General features: G+C 34.6%; 1 protein-coding gene across 2 annotated transcripts in view; it reads left to right on the top strand.

Annotated features, from left to right (window-relative positions):
- The window catches only part of NCOA3 (nuclear receptor coactivator 3), an 86,971-nt gene that overhangs the window by 42,539 nt on the left and 20,834 nt on the right, over positions 1 to 23,598 (top strand). For both annotated transcript variants that reach the window (XM_010569678.1, XM_010569677.1), the window contains exons 4-7: positions 8,967 to 9,054; positions 13,738 to 13,817; positions 20,635 to 20,742; positions 22,454 to 22,626. In XM_010569678.1, coding sequence (XP_010567980.1) covers positions 20,645 to 20,742; positions 22,454 to 22,626 — 271 coding nt within the window. In that variant the 5' untranslated portion in view covers positions 8,967 to 9,054; positions 13,738 to 13,817; positions 20,635 to 20,644. The remainder of the gene's footprint in view (positions 1 to 8,966; positions 9,055 to 13,737; positions 13,818 to 20,634; positions 20,743 to 22,453; positions 22,627 to 23,598) is intronic.

The following is a 23,598-nucleotide window of genomic DNA, read 5'->3' as shown; positions in this document are numbered from 1 at the left end:
TTCTCCCGGCTCCCCCCCCCCCCCCCCCCCGCTCCGTACACGTGCTCAAGAAAACTAGTATTTTGTGTACACACACACATCTTTTACTGAGGAAAGCTGTTCTTATGTGACTTTTCTTGAGATATTTTGGGTTACTTTGTTGGAAATCCATCTAATTTCTCTCTGGAATGACATACTATGAACTTGGTGGTGGTGATGCTTTGGGGTTTTGTGGGGTTTGTTTGTTTGGTTTTTTTGTGGGTTTTGTTTTGGTTTTGTTTGTTTTGAATGTAGCAAATAAGATATTTTGTTGTAGTGACTTGAAGCTTGTCTGTCGTTTCTTGGCTAGCCCCAGTTGTAGAATTACAATCTTTATTTCGCAGTTGTAACACAGATATTGCCAAAGTGGGACTGATGGAGGGGCAAGCACATAAAGGTCTGAAAAGTGAGAAGCTTTCTTTCTGAGTTAGATTTTGGCATGCTTTCTTAATTTTATACGAGCTTTAAGATATGGTAAGGTATATGTTGGAGGGGAGCATATTTCTGCTTGTAAAATTTTTGTTGCTTTATTTGTTCTTTTCCTTGTGAAGCAGCTGTGAGCATCGTTGTGCAAAATGGTAGATGCTAAGAATGATTAAGGATATAAATCCTTAGTTTTAAAAAGTGTTTTGTAATAATAAAAATGGATGAGTAGCTTTATTTTTATCAGTGCTAGTCACTGATATTGAACAGCAAATTATAGTAGGGAGCATGGTGAAATCAGCATGCTGTAATAAAATCCATTTTTGTGCCGTACTGTCACTACAGTGATTGTATGCAAAACTCATTTTACTATTGTAAATGAATGAAAGTCTTAAGTATACTGCAGTATAGGTACAGTATTTGCAGTGTATTCTCTCATGGATTGCTTGATTAATCGTAGATAGCTTTTCTACTTTCAAATATTTCACAGAAACATGTTCATTCACTTACAATCAGTCTAGAAAAGGAAGGAGGTGATTAGCACACAGGTTACTTTTGAATATGTTGGCCAGACTGTATTATCATCCCCTAGTTAAGGAACTTGAACACAAATGTTTGTGTTTATCTACATGGTAAAATGTATCAGTGTTAACTGTGCCACTATTTTTACACTTTTGTCATTACAGTGGCTGAACGTTTGCTCTAAGTAATTTATCTAATATTAGGGTGTTTTAAGTCCAGTTCCTTTGTTCTGAGGTATGTGTAATGTAGATATGCTGTTTTATTGATATAATAATGCTAGTAAGTCTTCCTATGAAAACAAGCCTGTAATTTTGAGTTTTAAAGACCCTTTCTATGCATAGTTTCTCACAATGCACTGATGGTCAAGCGCTTCTCTTTGTTCATTTCTCTAAAATACTTTTTTTTCTAGGTTCATTTGCTTATTTTTGTTTGTTCATAACTTAATTGTAATATATATTTTATTGAAGCAATTTTGACAATTAGAAGTCACAGGTAATGTTGTAGGTTTTAATATTAAAACACTTCTTAGTTAGTTAATATAGGAAGGAAAACACAATTGCTTTTTCTTCACATTTGTATGTCTCTGTTGCAGGCTGCAATATTGCCAGGTTTTTTTTCAGATCTCATTATATTTGCTCTTTCTCTTCAAACCCCAACTGTGACAGCGACATGACTAGCAAAGCATCTCATTTTTCATTTAAAAAGAAAAACGGATTCCATTCCCCCAGCACTGTAAAAGAAAATTTGAAAATATCAGCAGTTTACCTTGAAGTCTGACTGAAGAAAATGGAGAAGCAAGGAGCTGAAATCTAGAAGCCACTTTTTTTTTTTTTAAAGGAGAGAAACATGAGTTTTAATTATACATAGTTTAAAGGGGAAATAAAATCAAACACCAAAAACCTGAGTTGCACAATTCAAGGTTTTACTGAACTCTCTTCACTCCTTCTTTTTCATTGACCTCTGGCTCATAAGTGGTTGAAGCTTTGACTTTTAGAATGTATTAGATGTTCAGAATGATAGCACCATGTTTATCCCACTAGTTTTTCTTAGGCTTAATCTATTACTAGGGAAGCTTCCTGATAAAGCTCTGTCAACAAACCTTAGTAAAATCACATTTCATACTGGCCAAAAAGTCTCTATACAAGTTCCCTGAGTAAAATAGGTTATATGGGTATATTTTTGCCACTGCATTAAAGCAATTAAAATATTTTAAAGAATTAAATCTTTTTGCAAGTTTTAACAAATATGAAATGACAAGATATATTAGATCAATCTGAGGATCACAGGTCACACAGTAATTCTGTGCAACTTTCTTTTTTTCCTCGATTAAGTTTTCCCTATTCAGAAGTCATGCCCTGTTGGCTGTTTTTCTGCAGACTTTATTTATTCATGTGCTCAGTGATATTATTCTTTAGCATAGCTTCTACCATCTTACTATGGATGGAGGTCAGTCAAGGCGTGAATGTCAGATTCACTGGTCCATAGCTCCTGAGAGACCATCTAGATTCCTTTACGTCAGTGGGAGCTACACTGGTCACCTGCCAGTCCTCTGATACAGTTGCCATTTGTAATGACAGATTGTGCAGTTTGGCCAGCAGTTCTGAAGATTCACATTTGAACCCCTTCTTGGATGAAGGGTATCCTGGTAAATGATCAACACCTCGTGTGTCTGTTTAGTTTAATTCTTCCTCTGTAATTCCTTAAAATTCATTTTGCTTCTCCATCCAGTTTGCTACAAAGAAATGCTGGAAGTGGGAATCTCTCCAGTATCTTCAGTGATGAAGGCCAACATGAAGAGATTTTTAGAACTTTGGCTTTATCCTCTCTGAGTGCCCATTTTATGCCTTTGCCATGAAGAGGTCCACTGTCTCCCTGGCTGGCTTCCTGCTACTGAAGTGTTGTTTAAACATCTTTTTACTATTAGTTGGAGTTCGGTGCAAGGCACTTCTCTCATTCTTTTTTTAGTCCTGTATTTCCTGTTTACATTCAATTTACCATGTTCTATGGGTGTTTCAGTTCTTCCCATGTAGATGAGCTTTCCACTTTTTAAATACTAACCTTTTCCCTGTGGTATCCCCCTTAACCTTCTTATAGAGCCATATAGGGGGTTTTTTGATGTTTTTGTTCTCTGCTCCAAAAGCTGTGTAGGTGTAGCAGCTATTATCCAGAATTCACTTGAGAGCCAGCATCTTTTTTGTCTCTCTCCCTCTCTCACTATTGTCATCACAGTACAGTCATACAGTGACAGTGTAATCACTTTTCCATCTTGAGGGCTGGGACTGTGTGGTGATGTCCTCACATATCACTAGAGATGTGTAAATTAATATTCCACACTGCTTCTAAGCTACGTATTGTTTTTTTAAACACAACTAACTTTATAGAATAATACCGTCTTTGAGAATTTCTTTGATGTGTGTGCACAAGCATTAACTGATTAATGTGCTGACTTCCTTTTCCTTTTTTGTCCCTGTTAAGGCTAAGATATTTGGTTTTAATACTTTGAACTGGAGCTACAAATGATGTAATATAATGAAGAAATAAATATAATATTGTAATGTTCTAGAAATTTTAGAATATATGTGTCATGCAGTCTGTATGTCTTTGTTTAATGTGGAAGAGTGTTTTGGCAGGATTCCAAGTAGTTTTGGAAATTAAATCTTGACTCGATTCATATAATGTAACTCAAGACTTCTAAGTTTTAAATTTTAATTTTAAATTTTAAAGAGCTGGGAATTTGCAGTGATTGTAATACTCAGTCTTTTTAGTGTGCCAATGTGTGTTCCTAATAAAAAGTCACATTAAAAATGAAGCTTAGGATTTGAAAGGCCTTTTTGAACTTAAAGTAGATGTATTCAAAACCAATTAATTTTAGTAGTACTCCTTTTGGCCTTATAAAGATGCCCTAAATACTATGTCAAATTTGGAATGAAATTTAGAAAGTCTTCTATGCTTTAATCTATGAACATCAGGTGAGTTCTAGTAAGATTTTGATCTTTTTTGTTTTCTGCTTTCAGTATTTCTCTAAGGTTCTGATCTACTTTCTGTGATGGACAGGCAATAATATTTCTTGAGGTCCATAGAAATGCTAGGCTTTATTTGTTCCATGGATTTGCCCTTTTGTTTGATCACTTTTATAAAACGTGTCCATCATACCTAGCTAGTTACTTTTTCTTCTTCTCCTGCAAAGACTTGTGTTTTCTTTTCCTGTTTCTCTGTTTGAGTCTGTTTCGTGACTTCTGCTTGATTCTTCTAAAAACTGAATTCAGTTAAGAAATCCAGCAAGAAATAGACTAGTTTAGTTATGGCACATAATGCTTCCTAACTGCATCTTACAGAATTATTCACATCTTCATGTTACAAACAAAAAAGGCTTGGTAGCCTTCCTCCCCCACACCCTCCATTATAGCTGTATAAGGCGTCTATTGTCTCCATTCATATTGAGATGTCACAGATGTGTACACTCTTCGGGGTTCTTTTCTCTCTTGCAGCTCTAATGACCACTACTCCTTTGATTCCTTTCTCAGGCAAATTGGCATAGGCTATACAAAAAGAAATTTGGGTCACAAATAATCTTTAAATTATTCTACTTGAGTGAGAGGAAGATTTAGCTGACTGTGTATTTGTATATACTGGAAATTTATGGCAAAATATGGCAAAATTGGTTTCCTCCAGCAAATACTATTTTGTCATCTCAGAGATCGCTGACTTAAAAATATCACCAAGGGAGCGTGCAGTTTTAGTGTGAAATACGAGTGTGCAACTGGAAAAGTTTTAAAGCTGTATTTATGCTTTTTTTTCTAGAGATTAAAATCAGGTGTGTTCAGCTGTACTGTTAAGACAACTAGGAGTATTAGGAATGACTAATCTTAAATGAATACTTTTCTTTTTATGTATTTTCATTTCAAAACGAATATAGGTATTTTTGTTCTATTTTGAGATTAGCTACCCTCAGTACCAGGGTTCCTGTCTGTCAGGACAGTGAATTTAGGATTTAGCTCTAAGCATGATGTAGCTTTTTTTGAAGTACCTGGAACCCCACGTGTGTTATGAGTCATGGCTCTCTACACTGAGGTGTCATGGTAGGCAATTTGTATTTGCTGCTGGACCATACCAGTTGCACAGATATGCAGATGGTTGAGTTGGTCAGGCAATAGCAGTGATCTTCTATTCGTTAAGAATGATTTTTCTGCAAGCAAACAAATTCTTTTTTTACGTGCTCAGATACGCTATTTGTGTGTAGGAAAAGCAAGCATTTACAGAAACAGGAAACTAATTTGTGCTTTGCATTACATCTCAACTGTCTTGTACCAGCTTCCTTTTATGGTTGGCTACTTTATTTTCCAGTTAAAACTAACATTCTGTTTAAAGTATATTAGCAGGTCACAGTCTTCATCGCTTCTGTAGGCTGAGTTTTGCCTGTTGTCTAGTCCTATTTTTTTAAGTGAAGAGCACTCAAAAGGTAAAAAATCCACAGATACGGCATCACTTCTAGTTGTTTACAGGATGCTGTGATTAAATCTAAACATGTTAGCTAAGTTATTTAAGCTGCTTCTCGTTGTTTGTCTTTGTTGTTTTGTAATAACAATACTAGTCCCTCAAATATTTGTGCCCTTGAAAATGTTGTGTATTTTAGCTGGCTGCAAATCCATGGCACAATGGCCACACAATTTATGACATGCTGTTTTAAGAGGGTAATCAATGCTTCTGTCTAGTACTAGAGGCTTGGTAGTGTAGGATGGTATATTTTGTAGAACTGGCTTTGAGTATTTAAGAAGAGGGACAGAAATTACTGTGAGCATGTTTTGGGTAGCTTGTATTCCAGCTCATCTGCTGTGGACCCAGAGCACCACTGGCAAGGCTTATTTCTCTCTATTAATTTATTTGTGTGTAACTCTGCTACTAATACCAAAATCTGTCTTTGAAGCATCATAAAAACTGGAACCAAAATATTTCATTAAGCATTATGTTGTGTTGTTTTCTTGCTATTTGTGCAATGGAACTCTTGAGAGATTGGAGTTTTTCCAAGGTCAATATCAGAAACTAATTTGTTAATTGTGTAACAAATTGTGTTTTTATAAATGCAGAACAAAAAATTGTTGTCTAGACACTAACATAAAAGATTCTTGAAACTGCAGCACGGGATTGCATACTTTGTAGACCTAATTTTGTGGTGTTCATAAAAGTGAAAAACTTGCTTTTTAGTAGTCAGAATCAAAGAGGCTCTTTCTATTGATAGCCAGGACACTGCAGTAAATTTTGAAGTTGATGTGATGTATTTAATGTTCAAGCATTTTTGCTTCAGAGGTCTTTATGTTGAGTGTAACAACTTGCCTTACTTGGTCAGTCTGACTGAAAATGGTCTTTTTTGTAGCATCCATACAACAAAAGGTTAGCTTTGTTAGGATTTTGCAGTATCTGCCAGGAGACTCTGTACAAGTACAGAAACAATTCTATTTTACCATTCCCCAGTACTTCCACAAAGGCAAAATATGACCGAGCCATGTAGAAATATTCAGAAGTACCAGGACTGTTCTTTTCAAGTGTTTGCGGTTTCCAGCTGTTGATAAACTTTTGCGCTTCTTAATAATTTGTGATTATTCAAGTGCTAGGAAATGGCAGATGAAGTGAACAGGCTGATAGGCTAAATATATGGTGGGATGATTAATGACAGTGTCGTTTAAGACACAAGCATCAACTAGATCACATCTGATCTCCCAAGATGAACAGTTGCCCAAAGTAGAACCGGGCAAACAAAACTATGATTAGAGCGTTGCAAAAATTCTAGATCGGTTATAGCTTTTAATTGAGAGATTTGTTTTTTAATTGAGAAGCTTGCTTTTTAAATATGCAAATATAAAAAGAATAGTTACAATGTTTTTTTTCAGCTGTGCAATTCCAATTAAAAAATATTGTTGCTCTGCAACTTGACACTTGAAAGCATTTACTGCTTCACATGAGCACTTTTCTTAAAAGCCAATCTCCATACCTACTGAATTGATGAATACTTTCAATTCACATACAAGATTCAAAGACTAAATTGGAAATACTGGGGATGAACATTCATTGCTAGTAATAGCTCTAGAAAATCCAACAAATTAATCTGTTTTGAATGCTTTTCTGAGTATTGTAGAATCTCAAAAGCTGGCATCTACTTGGTAGAGACCACATGTCAGGAACTCAGTGTGTATAGTAAATGTTTCATTCTGTCAAAACCAGTCAGTTTTTCCCCTTGTCTGAAGGCATTTTGGTATTGTTAGAGATTTTGATCCAAATGTAAAATGACTTCTGTCTTTAAATTTAAGCTTGCAATGGACAGGCTTTTACAAGGAAATTGCTGATATTTTGCCCAATTTTTAACTGCTGCTTTGGAAAACTCTGATTTTGAGCTGTTCTCATTCTAAATGTGTTTTATATAAAACTGTGATCTATGTAAAATGAGTTAGATTTTGGCGTGGTAGGGTGTGCTTCAATTATAACAATGCCATAGCACTAAATGAGTTAATGCTAATTGTAATACTATAGTTGTGTTTAAGTTGTCTCTAGAAATCCAGCAAGTAGTCTTTGCTTCCATGAGACACTGGCAGGTTAGAGTGGCAGAACAAAAAAATTGCATACATATAATACATAAAAATGTATGTGAACCCATTCAGAGTCTCAGGAAGGAGAATGGACTTGTTGATGGTACATTTAGAGCTTCAGTAAGGGAAATGAACTTGTTGATGCCTTGGAGAGGGATCACGTGTATTAAGTGAAACAAACTCAGTTTAGTTGATTACATTTCCTGTTTTCACCAAGAACTTAGTAAGTACTCTCTGCTTTTGAAGTGTCAGTGTATAGCTACCTCAAAGAAAATGATAGTTGTTGCTACTGAAAACTTGCAGATTGAATTCTTACTATATTGTAACTATGTTTGGGAAGTTGCTTCCTCCCTTTTAAGGGAGAACTAATTCCTTAGTCATTGTTAAATTAGGGTAAAAGCTTTTGTATGTTTATCAGATCACAGAGGAAAAAGTCTCTGTCACACTGTTATCTTACAGGAGCTACTGTATTCTGCTAAAAAAACCCCACCAAAACCCACCCATCTTTATGTGTGATTTTGTTTCTATAAAATACAGTTCTTCCAATTATGTAAATTGTGCCATGAATCCCATCTAATATCTACTAGTAGATAGCGTTTTGTATTTGCTTTTGATATGATCGTTGCTTAGTTTCTGGCAACCGTGCCTTTGCATTGGACTTTTTCTTTATAGTGGCAGTGATTAAGTTTGTAATGAAAAGGTAGTCACATTGTTGTAATGTGTAGTAGTCAAAGTTGTGTAAGAATTGAAGTCATATATTGATAAGGCATAAAAATAAGCTTTCATCAGGTAAGTTAATATATCCACTTAAAAACAAAACATAAAAAGTAGAAGTGATTAAAAATAAATAAATAATGTTTTCAGATTTATATGGTCAAACTGATAGTTTCATCTTCTAAGGCTCTCAGTTGATGTCCTTTTCTAATTTAGAGAGATTTTGTACTTTGGACTAATCTTGAAATAATTTAGGATTATGTAATTCAATTTTAAGAAATTATGTGAATTTTTTCAAATTTAATTCCTAATTAAACTGACATTGCAATATGTAGAGATGCATTGATACAGCTTGCATTCTTCTTACTAACCTGCGGATTATGTCATGTGTCAAATGGCATGGAGTCACTTATGAATTACGTGTATATAGAGCTGGAAAGTAATTCTGCAATACTGTTATGTTGGTATTCTGTTGTGAGCTCTGTCAAGGGTATTTTATCTTGTAAATGGAACACTTTTAATATAAATTTCCTATTTTTTTAGAATTTTATTGCTGTTAGTAATAGTAGAGAGGTTTGTACACTGGTCACAGTAAAATCTCTTTCCATAGTACCCACTGTTTTTGACAAGGATGATGGGAAGAAGTGTTTTCCACTTTTAGATCTTCATTAAATATTAATATAAAACCTAAGCAGACCATGTGTATTTCAGCCAGCTACTGACTTGCCTGAGTTTCTTCTGCTGTTAAAGTGTCTGGATGTATAGAAAAGAATGGTGATGTTCTGTGGTTTCTTACCAGGTAAGTAGTTACCAAGTCCCATTATAGTAGCCCAGACATCACATCCTGTTCCTTTCTTTGTGGTATTTGAGCTAGGGATTTTTTCTTTCTCTTTCTCTATATATTTATTAAATTTTGAATTTTTTTTTTAATGACTGTTTACCAACTCTTCCAGATACAAGTCTGTAAGGGCTTACCTATCTTAAAAACATTATAAAAACATTCAAACTGGTGCCATCAGCTGTATTGAAAGCCCGGATTACCTCTTCCAGTACAGTGGCTCGAAAATTAGTCAAGATTAAAGGCCACCTCCAATATTTTTTGCCCTGCTGTGTTGAGCATACCAATTCCTGTTAGCAGTGTCATGCAACTAGGTGGTGTGGCTGCATCATGCCCAATTGTCTTTTACTTACAAGAGCTATATCCTGACAAACACATCTAGCCAAATAAGTTCAGTACCTTTTCACATCTGGGTTATGAGGGCAGCAGTTGTTCTGAGCCTGTGATGTGGCTCACATGTCTTTGGACCTGTGATGAGGTGCAGTAACCACTTTACTACAGTGCTTTGTGCAAAAGTTGACAGGTGAGAAATCTTTACAAGTGTTCGGCAGTGTATGGTGAAGGATAAAGGCATAAGGATAAAGACTAGTCTATTTTATAACAGTGAGTTTCTCTTTCATACATTTTGTTTGTTGTAACAGGGTCCTATATCTATTGCTGTGACTAGCAAACAGGGATGTATAGGAAACAAATTAACAAGTAATGACATTCCAAAAATAGAGCACGCATTATTTATCAGAGGAACAGGAGACACGCTCAGTGTTCCACTTTTGACCATCCTTTAACTGAAAGCGTCCTGTCATTTTAATACATGCAAAGTGAACAAGGCTCAAGTTAATTGTCATGTCTGAAAAATAGCTGAGGAGTGCATAGTGCTTACTAAACATTGCAGGGGAATTGGTAAATGAAACCTGACAAGGCCTGAAAAATTATAGTCTCCCTAAGACGGAATGTATAATATAAAAAGGATGTGTGCTGAGTTAAGATTATTTAACATGTTGCAACAAGGTGTGCTTCACTGGCTACCAGATTATAGATGGCAACTTTTTTTTTTTTTTTTTTTTTTAACTGACAGCCCTGATTCAGTGAAGTCTCCAAGTCATTTATTATCTATTAAATGATCTTTTTGGCTGAGGGGGTGGGGGAAAAAAGGAAAGAGTGGAGAATGATCAAATGCGTATGTTTTGGAATAGTATTTTATTAGTTACTGCACTGATGGAAGTGCTAGATTAGGATAATGATGTATCAATACAATTTACAATATAATTTGCTGTTTAGCTTCATAACGTAAGTATAGCTGCTTTAATGTTAAAATATAAGACTTTTTAGTAGTACTAAAACCTACTCTTTTTAGTAAAGAATAGTTACAGTATACCAAAACCTCTTTATTAGCTCGGTGTACTTGAGTCTCATTATCTGTTTCAGTAGTTTGTTACATTGTACTTTCAGATTCACAAAGCTGTAGTTAAGGTTCCGTGGCAATTTTATCTGCTGCGTTTTTCCCCTCCCCCAGAGCTTTAAAAATGTTGGGTTTATGCACTGCAGTTTGAAGTGTAGTGTATTGTATTTAATTTTTTTTTTTAAACGGGCACATTATTTATCTCTAAAACATTTAAGGAGGATTACAGATACAATCCTTTTTAATGTCTTTTTTCAAAAAGTGACCACTGTGTTTACCATATCTGGCACATTTGACCGTGAATATATATGTATATTTTTAACCTTAAAAACAGTGTAGCTTTAGCTCTCTGTCTTATTGTTGTTGTCTGTGCCACAGGCAACAATATAGCTTGTCACTTAGCTATCCCATCCAAATGCTAATGTAATCTTTTTTCTTTTATGTGTTTTAAAAATTGGATCCAAAACTGGACTGTATGTACACTTAAATTGGTAGCCAGGCTATGCTGGATGCCCAGGTTTTTTATGCTGTAAACTGAGTATCTCTGTAGCTCATCCTGAAAGTGGGGAAATCAGTTGAAGGTCACTATGTTGAGCTCATTGAGATCAAAAGATGCCGAATGATGTTTTTGTGTGAGCACTCTTGTTTTTTGGTTGAGCAGTTTTTAGACAGGAAATATTATGCTCACGTGTTGAAAGTGGTACTGGTGTGGTGAGAGCTGGTGGAGAAGCTGACTGCACAGCCCCAAATGCCAGGCTTTTTAGAACAATACTGTCTCTCAGACTGGCAATTGTGTAGTGCACAAGTGTGCTTTGATACAGGCACTCTAATAACCTAAACTAATTAATGTGAAGCAGAACAGAAACCAATGTTGAAATAAAATACATTTTTGTATTTAAAAAGTTAAGAAGTTGGCCATTATCTCTGTACTCAGAAGAGGAAACATGTAGGTGCAGAGTAGGGATACAGAGTTGAATGGTTAACTTTCAATAGTTAAAAGTTCGGGCTCTCATTAGCAGGAAAAGACCAAGTATTATTGAAAAAGAGGGACATATTTTATTTTTTCATGTAAGTGTCGTAGATGATAACAATGTAATGACTTATTCGATTATAGAATTTTAATGTCCTGTTTTATTTATAGTGACAGTGACTTGAGGTCTAATTTACTTTTGAAATATGGCAAAATGTTACTGTAGCATATTTGGTGTTAACTTTTTGTTTGGTTTACTGGGTAGGGTTTTCACCCTTACTTCAGGCTGTGTTAATTTCATCCTGCTTAGTAGAACAGCATTTAGAATATCTGTCTAGGTTGCCCTGCCAGTTGACTGTTCTCACAGGATGGTCCTCTGCAGTGTTTGGCCAGACCAAATTAGTGCAAATGCTACTCTAGATGCTTTTCTAACCCTTCAAGAGCCTTCAGATTATTCAGAAGGTTATTTTTTTACTTACTTTACTGCAGTACTTCTTTGAGAAGTTGTATTCCGTCTTCTGTTTAAACAGCTCAGATATTGACATCCATGAAATGAATATTTACTTGAGAGGAATATAGAAGGAATATTCTAAAACTAATTTACATAATGTTAAGATTTTTGTGTGGTCTTCAACCTCATTTTCAGGGTTCTTCTCTTCTCCCTTGCACTGCCAGTCATACAGAATCCTTTTGATACTTGTGGGTATTGAATCTTCCACCTTCAAGTGATTTTGTGCTGTTCATTTCTCCTGCATAGGTCAGCTTCTCAGTGAGACTCTTGTTTGTGATTCTGTTGAACTGCTTCTGTTCTTGCACAGGTGTATATCAAGCTGTTGTAGAAATTTAAGGAAAAAACCCCTGCACATCGAACTGAACAGTGAATGTAATTTATGCTACCTTTTTGTTTCATAAATTCTGTCCAGTGGAGACATCAGAAAATAGCCCTTGTTGGGTATAAGACCATCCCAGGGAAGCTAGATAGCAAGCTATCACTGTGTGTAGTATACGTCAGGTCTAGCATTTTTACAGAAATGAACAACTGAAGGATTTAATTTTCCATGATGTCCAAATGTTTCTGATACTGCATCTTAAGATTTCTTAGATTTTTCTTCTTTTTTTTTTTTTTTGTGGTTTTATTCTGGTTTCCATGATTAGCAGAGGTTGATTTAGCATAAAATGGTGTTATAGAAGTCTTTAATTAGGAGACAATTTACTTGTGATGCTTACTCTTACGTGACCACATTGTCAATCAACCTTCTAATTGGTAATTCCAGTTCATATAAATAAAGCTACAATCAGTATTGTCAAAGGGATGGTTAAAACAGCAGATGAATGCACATGCAACCAGTTGATATGAAAAGCTTCAGTTTAATTTCTTAAGAAATGAGCTACTTGAATAAAACTCCTTTACCTGCCTGCTAGTGATTACCTATTAAGTAGTCTGGGTAGAAGTATCAATTTTGAAACTCTTGATTTTGGATAGGACTATGGTGTGCGCTTACATGTGAATGTCTCATAAATATTTCCCAAGAGCAATTTATTTTTCTAATTAGCTTGAACAGCCTCTGCTTTACGTAGCGCTTTAAGCAGTTTTCAGTAAATCAATTCAATCACACAGCTGTTGTTTAAAACTTTTCCTAAGTTACTGTAATTCTCTGTAGAGGCCCAGAATCTCGCTAATTAGTACACTTAATCATACCTTGTACAAAATGCATGAATATATGGATTTAATCATTCCTAGAATTTCATAGAAAAACAGAGTAACAGAAACCTGAGTGTTCATAGCTCTGAAAACAGTTTGCTATTCTCATTTAATAGTTATGTACCAAGCAGTGTGTACAGGCTGACGTAGAGTGGCTACACACTTAATTTTTACTTGCCAGTCATAATTTTACAAAATAATTAAATTGGGGCTGCAGCTTTTTATATTAAGGTTTAAAAGTTACCAAGATCAAACATCTACAACAGTTTCATTATTTCTTCCAAAGTAAACAACCCCCAAACATTTAAAACAAATATGTTTAGTTCTTATGTGAAAGGAAGTCTAGCTTACTGGGTGGCATTTGTGATGTTAAGATTCAGACTTTTGAGCTGTTTAGCATATAGCAGAGATGGCAGTTAGTTACAGTTATTATAAGTGAGTTTTAAACTCATTTAACATTAAAATATTTCAATATTGAGTGTTTACTTTTTTGGTAAGATTATTAATATTAGATGAAAAAATCGAAAAGCAAGCACTTATTTTATTTAAATTACAGCCTTTTTTGTTTTTCAGGATGTGACTTAAAATGACTTCTGATTCTGACTGAAGGTCCTCTGAAAAATATGCTGTGCTTGAATGTTTGCTAAGTACAAGTAAGTGACTGATTTCATATTGGGACTATATGTACCTGAATAGTTAACTGCCTTATCATTTTTAAAGCTACAATTTACAAATTGTTCATGTAAATATATAAGAAGCATGTTCTTAAAAAGAAGAAAAGCGGGGGGAGGAGAGAAAGAAGAAGAAAAAACCCTTACTTCACTACTGCCACAAAATGAGTTTTCCTGTTTGGTTTCTTGTGAATTCTTATCTATGTAAATAGGAGTATCAGTTGTTTCTGTGGTCAGTCTTATAACAAAAGAATGTTTGCATAGTTTCAAGAATATTTTGAACCAGAAGTTTCACTGGAAAGCTATCATACTTTTTATATATATGTATTTGAGGGAAATATACGTTTGAAATTACAAATTTTCACTAAGAATACGGAGCTGCTGAATGGAATGTCCTCTAGTTTTATTTATAACAAATAAGATTTAAATATTTGGGGCTTTGCTTAGCATAAATCAGTTTATTACAATTTGCATCTTAAAAACTGTGTGACTTATGTCTTGGTTTTTAGAAAGGAGGATTATATTTAATATTTTAACATTATATACAATTTAAAAAATTGCAGACCATCTTCATGATTCATTGAAAAGGACTGGTTTGATTTAGTTCTTCTTAATTGGATTATTCTGGGGAATGCTAAAAGCCAATTTATACTTTTTCCCAAGTGAATTTTTCAAACAAGAAATCAACTCAGACAGAAAAGCTTCCAAGCTTGCAAGATATCATGAGTACATATATTTTGAATAGGAAAAAGTTGATGGTTTCATGGACCAAAGAAGAGTTAAAAATGTTTTTATGCAAATACTATGATTTTTTAAATTAGTTTGGATATGTTTTAAATTAGTATTGTATAGTTGTGCTTTGTGGGTTTTGGTTTTTTGTGTGTGTGTGGCCAACTATTTCAGCTAAACAAATACAAAAACTAAATCTGAAGCATCTAATTGTTTATATTTTAGGGCCCCTGTTAGGACAAAACCTTCCCAGTTGCTGTGTCCTATTTGGTGAATAGGTCTTTCATCTACAGCTACTGAGAACATGGACATGAGGGAATAATGCCTGAGCTGGAGAAGGAAGCCCGTGCATTGAAAGACAAACTAGCAGAAAGCAATCTAATAAATGTTGTTAAGTTAGTAGTTTTCCAATTTGTGTGAGGGTGAGATGAGTAAGTGCAGGGAAGAAACTATCGTATCAAGCTGAAAACTTTCTGCTTACTGTGCTTAGTAGTTCTCGATGTCCTTTTGACTTGAATGCTCTCTAGGAAATGGCTTTAGGAACTTTCCCGATTTCAAACATACTGTATTGTTGACATATGTATCCTTTTCTTGGTAGTCCAGGACAGAATTTTAGAAGATAATATTTTTTTTTTTTAGCCTGTCAAAATATTGAAACCCTGGCAGGTTGAAAAATGCTAGTCCTAAATGCTGATGATTTATTTAAATTTTATGTTTTTGTTTGGAAGGCTGTACATATATTGTTGCAATGGATGGATTAATAATTACTAGAACTTGTTTTACCTGTCACATGCAAAAAATCAGTACCTTTTTAACAATCCATCTGTGGTTTTCACTGAGAAATGAATCAACCTGACATGTGAAAAGTGTATAGTACATTGCAAAGGATGTAGACATATGTACCTTATTAATAAGGACAAAAGTTTTTTCAATGCACTCACTGATGAACAAAAAGGTCTTTGTTATTTTTTGTTTTCTTGCTTCCCCTTTTTGATAAGTGAGAAAAATTTTGGAAAATTTAGGAAATTATCTGAAAAGTTAAATCAATAGTAATGCAGAAACTAGTATTTAGTATTTGCAAATCATCATGAAAGTTTGGAACTTTTTCTTCAAGTATTGCTGCCTCTGGTTCCACTCCACTGGTGGTGTTAGGAACGTCAGTGTATAGTGGTTTGGTACTGCTACAACCGATGGAATTAAACAATGTCTTGCTTTGAAGACTTTGAACCATCTCTTACATCATCCTGGTTTTTCTCAAATTTGCTTTAACTATAAACTTTGGAGGGCTCTGGACATATTTACTTCCATTCCCTATTTCATACAAATGTATACCTTTCTAAATTATTTGGCAAGAGCTAGGGCTTTGTTTTTCCAAATAACTTTTGGAAAATCATATTGGACAGAATAAAGGTGGCTTTTTGTCATCTGTTTTCAACAGCTAAATGGAGCATAGCATAAAATGCTTTTATTTTATAAAATGTTTGATGAAAATGACAAAGTATTCCAATACAGTGGAGTAACATGGGCAGTTTAATTTAGAAATTAAAATTAGCTGCTGGTGCTGATGACATCAGACTAGAAAACATTTAAATATTATTATATACATAGGAATTATCATTCATTAAGTACCTGGCTTTAAAATTTGGCAGTCACAAGAAATTTTCTCTATAAATTATATAAACTAGGAACAGATAAATTTTAGAAAAATATAGTTATTTATCACTGGGTAGAAGTTATACTCAGCATTTCTTCATCCTTATATGCAAGTCAATCTGCTGTAGCTTCTTGCATTTTAAGCAAATACTTGCATACACATTTCATTAAAAAGTGCATTATAGTATGTATCGATAGGTCAAGTTCATAATACAGTCCCCCTGTTAGTTATCCTTCTATGCAGTAGGTTTGCCATCTACTTTTTGAGCTTATACATGCAAGCAACTTTGAAGAAAAATAGCAGAACAATTGTCAGATTTTTCATGGAAGAGATTGCTGTCATATCTGTATTTCCATTATTCTGAGTAAAAGTAATATTCTGTGACAAAAGATTATCATTCCTGTGGTTTGGGTAATTTATACTTATCTAAAATTTAACATAGTTTCTTATATTTGCCTGGTTTTATATAGTAACTGAGCTATTCATCGAGTCAAATTAAGCTAGCTTTTAGATTTATTTTAATTACACAAATAATAGAAAGAAGTTCACTGTGTAATTCTTTTCTTTAAAAAATGCTTCACTTAGGTAGGTAATATTGTGCAGTGTAACTAGCAGAGGAGTCTTTCTAGCCAGCATTATAGGATCAGGAGCCAGAAATAATGCTATTGCCTGTTAGCTCTGAGAGTAAGTTTACAAAGATGGCTGTGTTAAACATTTTAGCTTTTAGTAGTAAAAATGCATAAAAGTTTTAACTTTTGAATGCTGTGTTTTGGAGTTGTCTTTTGAAATAATGATTAACTTCAAGAAGATTCCCTAAAATCCTCAAAATGTATTTCTTTTTGGGAAAACTTTTTAGCTCCTTAGAAATTATAGGTTCATATTCAGTGAATAAATATAACACCTGGTACTTTTTAAGTGGTGATTTCTTTCATTATTAACTCACTGAGTAATAGCTTCTTTTGTGAATAATTCCTATAGCAGGGAAATTAGTTTGACTTAACAATTTGTACTGTAAATCCATCTGTATTGGGAAGCAGCTTCTGTAATTTGCTTAGCTAAGCAGTTACAGAGTTGTTCTAGGCATTACATGCCTTCTCAGCTTGTAATGATACTCTTAGGGAAAGGAAAATACATGTGCAGGAACTCTGCAGCTTCAGGCCTGAATAAACTACCACAAGCTACTTGGGTGTAATAGTAGGGAAACAGCCTACATGAATTACCTAATTTTTCCTTCATTCTCCAAGCTGCTATATTTAGGCACTGAAACGTTTTTTGAAATAGAAGAAGGGTTGTATTCTCTGATATGTATCATGTTTCAAATGCTGTAATCATGTAATAATTTTTGTTTTTGTATTTAATCATATTGTGAGTTGTCAGTACAGGTAGATGTTAAACCAGAAGTGTCATTTTCATTCTAATTCATTCAATGCAACCCTGTTACCTGCAAAATTACGTTCTGGTGAAATGTCTGTCCTAGCTCGTATTTTCAACTATTTAATGTATTTTAAATCTTTCCTCCTCTTAAATAGAATTTACTCTTGGCTTCTGACATACTTGCTGTGCCCACACCCTTCCTGAGCTATCCTTAAGTCTTATATTTTAGGCTCTTCCTTTCTCTTTCCGCAGTAGCTCTTAACCCTGCAGCTCTATACTCTGCCTGTGAATGCAGTTACGGGGAGGGAAGCTCCAATCCTGGAGTGTGTGCGTGTGTCACCTACAGAATGACTCTCAGGATTCAGCCTTAGCTGTGAGGTCTGTAGGCATAAGACCTTATGAGTCAAATGTTCTACTGAGCATCAGCTTCAGATAATCAACTGCTTTTTGCATGATCATAGCCTGTTTCTAGAATCTGTTTTTGAAACTACTTACTTGTTCAGATGAGTAGTTTTTCATTCAGCTGCTTAATTGAAGAAAATATTATCTCTGCGGTTGTTCAGTGCTATACTGTCATCTCGTGGTGTAACAGTATATTTTTCTTGAACTTCACATAAGGTGGGCCACTATAAATGTATTTGAGAGGTTTTTGCCCTGGAGGAATATAGATTGAATAAAAGTCTTCAGGCTTGCTCTTCCATCTTTCTGTATATTGGGCTTTGTCTTATTCATCTCAGTTTTATATCGAATATTTAGATGTAAAACCAACTTCTTATATGTGCAGTCCATGACCATAGTTACAGTTAAGCATTTTTTGTAATTGTTTATTTCAAATGCAAGATTATGTTTTACTGTTATTTTTAATTTTATTGTGAAGTACAAAGTATATTCTCTTTCCTCTCCTGATGCCTATCAGTTGGGATGAGGATTGGTTATGAACACAACTTTAAGCATTGTAACATTTGCTTAATTGCAAAGAGAACTTGTGCTTTAAAGAGATGCCATTTTACTTCTGAGCTTTGTACACGTGCCAGAGTAATCCAGTGTCTGCTTCTCAGTGCAGCCAGCAGTCCTGTCCTGTCTAGGTTTCAAAGGTTTGTACTGCTGTAAGAATGTCCTTTTAAATTCTCCACCCATAGCTAATATCCTGCAACAACAGTATCAGCTATTGCAAGCAACCCCCATACTGCTGCATGCAAATATGTTCTTGTGTGTCTTTGCCCTTTCAGTTTAGACTTTAGAAAGAACTAAAGTAGTAGTGGGGTTTTTTTCCTACAAAAAGCCAGTAAGCAAAAAATCCAATCAGTCAAGGTTAGTACATCAGAAATAATACACACGCTTTTTTCTTTAGATATCTTGTCCTAGAAGCAGTTAGTTGACTAGGTGCCTTTCTAACGGGTTGGTTTTCTTTGCTGCAAGCGTGCACTGCTGGTTTGTGTTTAACTAATTTCTTGTTCACAAGGGTGCCAGATCCTGTTCTGCAGAGATGCTTCAAATCAGTTGGCTACCAGCCCCTGATACCTTAACATAAACTTCATTTAGATGAAAGCATGTCTATCAGTTCCTTGTCCTTGTGATATGTGATCACTGACTCCTAGAGATTTGGTCATCCTAAGCCAGTTTTTTAATAACTGTAGTAATGGTGGGTTTTGCTTGTGGAGATCCTCAAAGAACTTTTTTTCCTGAAAGTTTTATTAGTGCCTGGGTTATATGTTATGGAAAGTTTCTCTCCAACTAACAAGTATAACTTTCTTACCTAAATAAATGTTTAAGACCAGTTACTGCTCTTGCTATATGGAGTAAAGAGCTGCAGCCTGAACTAGATTGCAGTAAGTTAAATTCACATTTAATTTAGAAATTTCTGTAAAAAGGATAAAATAATGCTAAACTTCTAACTGCCCAGTTGTGTCTTGTTGTCATTGTGGTACAAAAACCCAAATACAAATTATTAGATTATTTTATAGTTCTAATTATGTTCTAAAATACTCTGGCTAGGTAGATAGCATAGATCCATTTAAAAGTTTTTTTCCTCCCTCAGCATGTGATTTATTATAGCATAGCAGGATCTGGTATAGGTGTCTTCTCTCCTCTGTGACTGTTTTCCTTTTTCCTCTTGGGAATGAGGGGAGATGAGTGTCATGGATATATAAGGTGCCAGGCTTGATTAATGTAACTAGACTTCAACAAAAGCAACATATTCTTTTATTGAGTTATGGCCCAATCTTTGCAGCAGAAGCAATAGAGTTGAAAGAGTTCTGAAGTCTTTGCTTGCCTTGTCCTCAAAGTTTTAGAAAACTATTCATTTTAGCAGGTTTAGCAAGAGACATGAAGTTAAGACTATAGTAACCTGCTGATTTAGAGATGGTAATAGTAATCTGTTGGCTTTATACCAAGCCAGGTGTGAAACTCTCATTTAAGCCCACTGATTTACTCCTAAGGATGACAATTATTTGTGGCTGCATTGGTTAGATTACATGAAGAGAAGAAAGGAGCATACAGAAAAGGAAATTTTATTCAACATTTCTGTATTTTCAGTGTTCTGATCACCTGTTCTTCAGTGCGTCAGAGTATCGCTTGCCTTTTTCTTTAATGGTATCTAACTTTATCCTTAGTATTTAACTACATTTTGGCATAACATGTTAATTTGCCACTTTCTTTTCACGTTATCTAAACATACGTTAAAACAACATACAATGAGAATCTTTTTATTTTCAGACAAATTGGCTATACAGTGGCCCCAGTACTATGGTGCAAATTTTTAAACATATCTGAATCAAAATAAATGCATTTTTTACATTTATATTTGCTTACCTTGATATAAAGCTTTGTAAACCTCTGTTTTGGCAAAATAAAAAATTGATTTTTAAAAAAATGGTAACCAAATATTATGTTTTTACTGGTAAAAAGGTATATGGATTTCCAGTAAATATACTCATAAATCTAAATCTGGTAAAAAATAAAGAACTTTTCTGTATAAATCCTCTGTGTTTTGAATTATTATTTTGAGAGGTTCATTCACAATTCTTATTTTATTGCTTTTAGTTGCTGATGCATGGTCAAGATGAGTGGATTAGGAGAAAACTCCTTGGATAGCTTGACCAATGAGTCAAGGAAACGCAAGCCATTGCCCTGTGATACACCAGGTGCAAGGTAGGTTTATATAGACCTTTCCCCCTTTTTTTTTTTAATAAGGTTTTTAAAAATATTTTTCAAGTTTTCATTGCAATTTTGAGTAAGTTCTAACTAATCATTTTGTTCAGTTGAAAAATACTCTAGGCCAGCTTCTGTTGTGAAGATACATGACTTTACTATTATGTGTAGATACGCCAAAGCTGATGAACTATGCACTATAATTAGACTCTTGCAGAAATCTTAATAGAGTGAACATATAATGTATCACTGTTTGAAGCTGTGATTGCAAGGCAAAAGAAGAAAAACTTCTTGCTTCACAGAAATTTCAAAGGCAGCATCTTCTATCTGGTAATTGATTTGACAGGCTTCATTTCAGGTGGTCATGGTCAGCACTGAATACTGCAATAGGTTGAGCATTTTTTTTGTTGACTTCCGTTTCTCCAGACTAGTTTACAAGTTCATCTCAAATTTTGGCATTCTATGCTGTCTTCCTGCCCCTCACTCAACTCTGTCAGAGATCGTTATCTAAGGGACTCGGTTTTCTGTACCCCTCCAGCCTCATTGCTTTCGACCACATGCTAAGTGTTCTGTGTTATCCTTTCATGTTCTTGTTCCCACAGAGTATTAACCTTTATTAAATTTGTATTCAGTTTCACCAAAATAGCAGGCGTCATGTGTGCTCATATTTCTCCCTTTTATGTACATCCCCACTGTCCCATGCTAATTACTTCCATCATGCAACACATTGTGTTTGAGATCCTCACATTCTCCCACCGTATCCCAGTGTCTCTTTGTGAGTGTCCTCCATTTCAATTTCTCTTTCCCTTTCTCTAGTGTCTGTCTGTCTGTCTATTCAAGAATTCTGTTTTTCATTTTGTCACCCTTCGTTAGCTTTCTTTATCTTTCAAGCCCCTGCTTTGTAATTTATGTTTTCTCCAATATTGGTCCATGCATACTCTCCTAACTCTTTTGCTTGATTTCTTCTCAAAGAATATTCATTCTCTTTTGATTCCCTCGGTGTGCTCATTCTTGTCCCTTTCCTTTCTCCCAAGTCGTCCTTTTCCTACTCTTGGCATACTCTGTGTATGACAGTGTTCCCTCTGTTGATTTAGGCTGTAGATAGTGTCTTTACTCAGCACATTAATCTATGTAGGAAAAGGAATTTCAGAGAGAGACTTCATCCAGCAACAATAGGTTGTCTGGGATTCTGCTTTTCTTGGATGTTGAGGTGGCATTTTTGTCCTGATGCCTAGAAATTTCTGAGGTATCCCCCTCCTGTAGTCATCTTGTTACAAGCAAACCAAAGGGATTTCATAGAATGATAAAATTCTATTTTATTTGTCTAATAAATTATAAACAAATCTGAAGTAACTTATAATGTTAAAATATACTTTCTGTAGGAGTGTTACAATTTTATAACAGGCAATTGCTATTTTCATGAAATTTGACATTAATCACAGGAGGATTTTTTTGATGAATAGCTTTCTCATATCCTCTTAAGATAAACTTGTACTTAAAATTCTTAAAGAAAACGACAAAAAACCAAACCAAACAACAATGTAACAAAACACACACACATCCCCCTTCAGATTTATGTTTGCTGGAAGAATAACTACTACTTAGGTTTAATAGGTAGGTATTACATGAAGTACATTAAAGTTCACAGATTGAGCACAGCTTTTGTATATGATGGTATGTAAGTATATGAAATTATGTTTTTGGTTCCTAGTCTGACCTGCAGTGGTGAGAAGCGTCGGCGAGAGCAGGAAAGCAAATACATTGAAGAACTGGCTGAGTTGATATCTGCTAATCTGAGTGACATTGACAATTTCAATGTCAAACCAGACAAATGTGCTATTTTAAAAGAAACCGTGAGACAGATTCGACAGATAAAAGAGCAAGGTACAGTTCCCTGCTAAGCCAAAATAAATAATTTAATTTTTCCTTGTGATTCCTTTTCCAAAGCAGTAGTTACTTGGGAAATTGAGTAGTGTTTTTCACAGTAGCATGTAACTGAGAAAGTCTTCAAACTTTGTCTTGAACCAAACCTTTAATATGCCTTAAATAATTTTCTGTTTAAAAGTAAACAAGGATTTACCATTACTTTTTATTGGGAATCAGGGCTTTAAAACTTTGTATGGCCTTTCTTATCAGTTTCCTGAAAATACTAGGAAAGCTTAAGCTAGTCCGCAGACAAGCTAAAGGCAGATGGTTATTGTACCATCTGCTGGTACAATACACCAAATACCCTTTGGTATGAAGAATACATACTGTTGTCTTTCACTTCAAGGGACTTCATGCTTAAAGGGAGTTTAATGCTTTGAAATGAATTTCTTAAAAAATACCTGGTTTCTTATGGGGCACACCTCCAATCAGATATATTGATTTTTATTTTTTCCTCTTATGTTTTTATGGACTTCCCTTTGTTTTCTTGTGCTGTTTAAGACATGCTTCCTAAATGGTTAAGTATGTGATTCCAGTATATTTAAAATACATTTAGCTTGAGATCAAATAATTAAATAGTGCAGTTGGCTGTACTCAGGATATAGTCGAGTCAACAAAGGAGAAAATAGCAATGCATCAAATCTTGGTAATTTTTGTCAGCTAGGGTAAACCTAAGTGGTATAATAATATATTTTTTTTAATGGTGAGGTATATGCAAAACCTGTTTTTGAAATGTATAGTGAGGGGTGTATATATATATATATTTTTTTTTTTTAACACCACCCCACCCCCAATGACTATAGCCTGCCAATGGTACATATTTCCTTTGGGCAGTAAAGTATTAAAAAAATCAAGTGCGCTATGTTGTATATTTTACCTGTCATGGTAAATTGGCACATCTTTTGAAAACATGTTAAAACAATTCTAAAA

Source organism: Haliaeetus leucocephalus, unplaced genomic scaffold (assembly GCF_000737465.1).
Source record: "Haliaeetus leucocephalus isolate CR32 unplaced genomic scaffold, Haliaeetus_leucocephalus-4.0 Scaffold273, whole genome shotgun sequence".
Classification (NCBI taxonomy): Eukaryota; Metazoa; Chordata; class Aves; order Accipitriformes; family Accipitridae; genus Haliaeetus; species Haliaeetus leucocephalus.
This window is presented reverse-complemented; position numbering and strand designations above follow the sequence as displayed.